Here is a 5,681-nt window from a genome sequence, read left to right as displayed (position 1 = left end):
ACCAAACGATCTCCGGTCGTTTTATTCGTTTTACACACTTCTCTTTTCTTGACTATCTGTTTTTTTAGTCGCGCTAGTGTGTTTGCACAGTCTTTATGGGTTTTTTTCTCTTTCTTCATTTCTTTCTTTTTGGCGGCGCGTTGCTTGATTGTTTTCTGTTGATAGTACTGTATTCTGTACGCTGTTAACATATGATCATGAACGATGAATAGACAATCCAGCGTATTTACCCGAAGAATTACTAGATGTATCGTGAAGCCTTAAAATCGTTTTCGACCTTTTTATGACACGCATTACTCAAAAACGGCATCAACTATAAACTATATTATTAAACTTATAGAATAAGTTAAAATCAGAACTTCAGAATTGAATTTTACATATTGAAATTGGAAACTGGCCGAAGAATGAAGACATTTTCTACTAACCATTTTCTTTTTTAACTGACTGGTTTACATAATTCCCTTTATGTATTATAATCAGTTTGAATTGTTTATATGTTGCAGTTTACCAATATAATTTTGATTAGTTTGCAGCCATTTAAACGTACTCAGAATACTCTATTGATTCTTATGAATTTTCAAGCAAAAGTCGTGAATTCCTTGAACGAATATTAATCAATATGCTGGGTTTTTACGTTTAATGATCGTCTTACGCTTATCAGCCAGAACTTTTTTTAAACAATAACGTACAATCGATGTTTCAATTAAATTAAAAGCGATTGCATTGAAGGAAAAAAACCTTTTAATAACGCTTAACCTTTGGCTGAACCAAAATCAGAACAAAATAAATCTTTCAAAAATAATTGGAAAAACGATGAATCAAGTGGAATTAACAATTCACAAAATATCGAATTTTTTAAATATAAAAAAAATTCAATCTGACTTTTGAACCTTTCGCGTTTCTTTATATCAAACATGAACCAGAGAATTTAATCATTGAAACAGTAGCAGTGAATTGATATGCTTTAAACCGTATTTTTTCAATGGGGTTTGCTGTTCGAAACTTTTCTTCAGTGAATACAAGCTTTTTAGTGTACAAAACATGAAGAACGATTGAAAAGTCAGCGCCATCTATTGAACGTAAAATTCAAAAATTATTATTAATTCGAATGAATTTTATCGCATTTTAAAACCACAATTGCTTCGGATCGCTGATGAAGAACTATTGTTGGAGAGTTTGAAGACAGGTGTGTGTAAAACAATTCAAAAAGAGTTTAATTCCATGAATTTAGCGAACCATTTAAATAAAGTATGTTGTTTTTTATGATCATCTTGAAAGAAACTAGCGCAGTTTTTATTTTTCATTTCCTTGATGAAAATCCGTTGAACGAACGAGACTTATTTGTTTATAATTAAACGCAAAATGCTTGATTGTTGTTTGTCAATAACTAAAAGACGTTATAAATGTTAACTAATCCAATTGCTTTGATCATATATTTTTTTGATCAAACATATTTGATTGTTTGTGTCTTCGAATTTTATTGATAAATTTAAAAAAAGTAGGTGAGGGTGGGGCTAAGTTGGCCATGGCCAAGTCTCCCCTACATTTTTTAAAACAGCACTTGTTTGAAGTTGAAATAATGTACAATATATGTATGATGATTACATGCAAGATAACGGAAAATAGTTTAAAATTTTTGAAAAAAATATCACACAAAAAATCATTACACACTAATATTCGGAAATATTTTTGACTGATAATTTTTTTCATTTTAACTTCTTCGCTTCGTACGTTCGAGAAAAAAACATTAGTCCACAGAACTTGATGTAAATTGATGGAACTATGGACTTTATATTACGAATTTTCTTATTTTGTGTGTATCAAAATCAACTTTTGGCGATTTAAATGTTTATAATTTAAGTTTGTCCAAATTTTACGAGAAATCTGCGAACAACTTTGTATCCAAGCATCTAAATGGTATTTACTTTTTAATTAGTAATTAATTATCGGAGTTTGAGATATTTTTTTCCATTTTTAGGTACATCATTTTGTGAATCAATTTTATTGTCAAATGAGAATACACTGAAACGAACCCTGGAAGCAACATTTGCCTATACAACGAAAGACACAGATTTGAATGAAAATGAACGATTAGATTTAGTTGTCGTTCGCTTCATAAATGTGATGCATATAAACACATTGAATTGAACTTAAAAACAGAATGGAATGTTAAAAATTGTGAATGTGTGCATTCATTTCAAACATGTTTAAAAAATTTAAATACGTCAGTATCAAATGAACTTGCGTTCATTCATTCTATTAGTGCGACAAAGTGTTTTGCAAATGATCATCCAATCGTCAAATGCATTAAAACTAAAGTACATTCCGAATCTACAGCTCAATTTTTCCAATTTGTGAACTCAACGGAAAGATTCATTAATCGATGCTCAAAATATGAAATGGATGAGAGTCTGTCACAAAAATTACAATTTTTTGTTTTACCATTCATTCACTTTCGAATGTCTGGAATTTCCGTTATTTTTTTTTTTTTTTTTTCATATTATTTTAGTATACTATATATAACTATAGTTTAGACATTTGGAGTTTGTTTTGTAAGCTCACTGAAAAAGAAAAGCTTTCAAAAAACGTACTTTGGTATGTAATACTTAATGCGGAAAAAACAAAAAGTTTTTAAAGTGCGTTTTTGATTGTTTGGTTTTGCAAAATTTGACCCATATTTAAATCACAATTAAAGCACATATAAATAGTTGGGTAAATGAATGCTTATTACATTAGTAGTAATCTGAGACTCATCAACATGAAATGATTTTTTTTCTTGGCTTTGTTAGTGATTGTAGGAGCACAAATGGACAAAGCAATTGAAATGATTGATGAGGTTGAGAGCAGATCAAACACTGAACTGTCTGATCTTGAATCAGCAATAGTAAATATTGCCAAGATTGCAGCAACGGCTGGTTGCGATATGTGGAAGGTTTTTTTGAAAAGTAAGTATTAATCAAGTTTAATATTTGTATATCTCTTAAAAATCTTGTTCAATATTTATCACATTTTCAGCACAAGCATCGAATATCAAAATAGTATCAACAGTCGATCCAAGAGATGCAGCCGAAGAAGAAGAAGCCAAACTACAAATTCTTATAAAGATTTTTCAGAAAGTTATCACAAGTCTGTTATTTTGTAAGTTATTCCTCGTCTTCCTCGTTCAATTATTATTAAATTACCTGATCACATTTTTATATTTTTTTAACAATTTGTTTTTTATATTTTCAGTACCCAAGCCGGAGGAAAATTCGGAAACTTCAGGGGAAAAAAACGAGACCAGATTTTTCCAACATATAATAATTGGAAACGTCACAAACTCAATGTTGAATATGATAAACTGCAGCATCAGTATCGGCCGCAAATGAAATATGTATATTTTTTATTTTGTTTTTCGTATGTTAGACCTTCGTCATAATTTTTTTTGTTTGTTGTGCCTTTTAATTTTTGTCGTGGTACAGACAACACTCGTATCATAAGCGCAATTTTCTCCAAATTGACACTAATAATAAGAATATAGCATAATCATAAGTATTTACATATTCATATAGCTCTCAATAGATATCGCATATTAGGAATTTGTACTACAGTGATAATCCACTATCGCATTTAGACAAACTGATAACCTTTTCGTTGAAACTATTTATGTTTAGCATTACCCGATCGAAATATATATAGTTCGCTGGACTTGTGAATTATTTGTGATTTCGACAAAAGGCATTGAACAAAATATACACGAAAATGCATGCGATAAAAAAAAACTGTTATTTTTTTTTTACTTGCGACACTCTGCTCTATCTTTTAGGTATACAACACATGAAAAACGATTGAAAAGTGCCATCTATTGAACGTATGTTGATTTACACATTTTAGTCGAATTTTCGTCCATTTAAAATCCAAAAATGATTATTATTTCAAAACAATTTTATCTTATTTTAAAATCACAATTGCTTCGGTTCGTTGATGAAGAACAGATGTGTGTAAAACAATTCAAAAAGAGTTTAATTCCATGAATTTAGCGAACCATTTAAATAAAGTATGATATTTTTCATGATCATCTTGAAAGAAACAGGCGCAGCTTGTATTAATGTCGTTTATTTTTCATTTCCTTGATAAAAATCCGTTGAACGAACGAGAACAAGGACGCGCGCTCCAACATCAATGGTTGAGCCTTCATAAATTCATCAAATAGCACGTGAATAAAAAGTTCATATAGAGGCGCGATTTAATCGATGATTTATAGTACGTATTACTTTTTTTTAAAACTCGTTAACGATATAATCAAAGTGCGTGCAAATGAATGGCTTAATTTAAATATGAATGTATTCACATTGATCGAAAGCGTGTCAAGCTGAAGAAAGTCGATGTCCAGCCGCTTGAGTAAACAGTTTCCATATGCAAATCGCCCTGAAAGTGAAATGCGCAAATCTTTTTGAAAAAAAAAAAAAAAAATAGAGAGAGAATTTTGAGTACGCCGAGGGCTCATTACATCATAAAAAGACAAAGAGTTGAAATAATGAAACACATCATATAACAGCCATTTGAAAAAAAAAAACAACAAAACGCATACATAAAAGTTGGATAGAAAAAACGGGGAGTCGAAAAAAAAACATACGCACAACCGTAATTATGGAATATTTACGAGCATATGGCTTTGAGTGTGTGGTGCGTCTATGTGTATCGTAATGCACAGATGATGAGGCATACTCGTTTCGATCTTTTGTTATGTCAGTAAACAGAAAGCGAAAAAACACACACACACACCGTTTGCTTCCGTTTTTTTGCAATGAATGGTACGATGCACGCGCGGCCACACTGCGGCGTTGCGTATCGTATTTATTCATTTTCGATTTCTCTCTGCGTTTCATAACAGCATGTACATTTATTCTCTCTCTCTCTTTTTCTCTCACTCGCTCAAGCTGGATTAATTCATCCAAAATACTATGCAGCTTGTAGTACGGTTTGTTTTGCTTTGTACATGAATAAATGCGACGTCATTGTCGGAAGGGTAAGATAATGGCATTGTGTGTGACGTACGGATCCATCTATCGCGGTTTCATTGTCTTTGTTTCAATGGCCCGTCACTTTGGTTGTTTATATATTTTCTCTCCATTCCTATGGAGAGATATAAACAATTTAGACATTTTCTTGTAATGAATGTTGCCATTCACTTGTATGTTTTTTTTTATTCAACACACATGCATGCGTAACCATAACGAAATGCCCCGTTGCGATTTTGGGGGATATTTTCTATTTCAACCATTTGAAAAGAGAAATACTCTGAACAAAAAAACAATTTACCATGAAATTTACGTGTTTGAATCATAATGAATTTCTTCGAACCGCCCGAGTATGCAATAACAATAGAAAAATTAATCGAATCGTTTTTATTATTTTGTTCGACAAAATAACAGCAGTGTAGAAAAAACTCGAAGGTTGCCTGAATGTATTGGTCGCATACGGAAGAGCTCTCCGAATTGGATTGTGTGTGTATGAGAGAGAGTGTGTATGTGTTTGCGCTACGCAGCCAATTGACATGTGATTGCCTTCATACCAATTTTGCATGGTTGATTGCGGTGGCGATGCGGTGCTGCGCAATGCGATGCTTCGACCATGGCGTAAGCGCTACGAGAGCCGAGTGCTAAACACAAAGACCATACGTGAAACGTTTACAGTTGAGT

General features: G+C 32.0%; 1 protein-coding gene across 1 annotated transcript; it reads left to right on the top strand.

Annotated features, from left to right (window-relative positions):
• The first annotated feature begins 2,600 nt into the window (after positions 1 to 2,600).
• On the top strand, positions 2,601 to 3,394 carry LOC116339913. Its single transcript, XM_031766013.1, has 4 exons — positions 2,601 to 2,712; positions 2,790 to 2,945; positions 3,016 to 3,138; positions 3,232 to 3,394. Exons 2-4 carry the CDS (start codon positions 2,807 to 2,809, stop codon positions 3,366 to 3,368), a joined length of 399 nt encoding a protein of 132 aa, XP_031621873.1. The 5' UTR covers positions 2,601 to 2,712; positions 2,790 to 2,806; the 3' UTR covers positions 3,369 to 3,394.
• Positions 3,395 to 5,681: the final 2,287 nt, after the last annotated feature.

Source organism: Contarinia nasturtii, unplaced genomic scaffold (assembly GCF_009176525.2).
Source record: "Contarinia nasturtii isolate CC-2019 unplaced genomic scaffold, AAFC_CNas_1.1 Cnas_scaffold_533, whole genome shotgun sequence".
NCBI lineage: Eukaryota > Metazoa > Arthropoda > Insecta > Diptera > Cecidomyiidae > Contarinia > Contarinia nasturtii.
Note: the sequence above shows the minus strand (reverse complement) of the source record. Positions and strands in the feature narration are given on the sequence as shown.

Bases quoted from the DNA above. Each gene is read 5' to 3' on its own strand.
- LOC116339913 (XM_031766013.1), top strand. From the start codon at position 2,807: ATGGACAAAGCAATTGAAATGATTGATGAGGTTGAGAGCAGATCAAAC. The intron at 2,946-3,015 runs GTAAGTATTAAT...TCACATTTTCAG, and splicing joins GTGGAAGGTTTTTTTGAAAA to CACAAGCATCGAATATCAAA. The intron at 3,139-3,231 runs GTAAGTTATTCC...TTATATTTTCAG, and splicing joins TATCACAAGTCTGTTATTTT to TACCCAAGCCGGAGGAAAAT.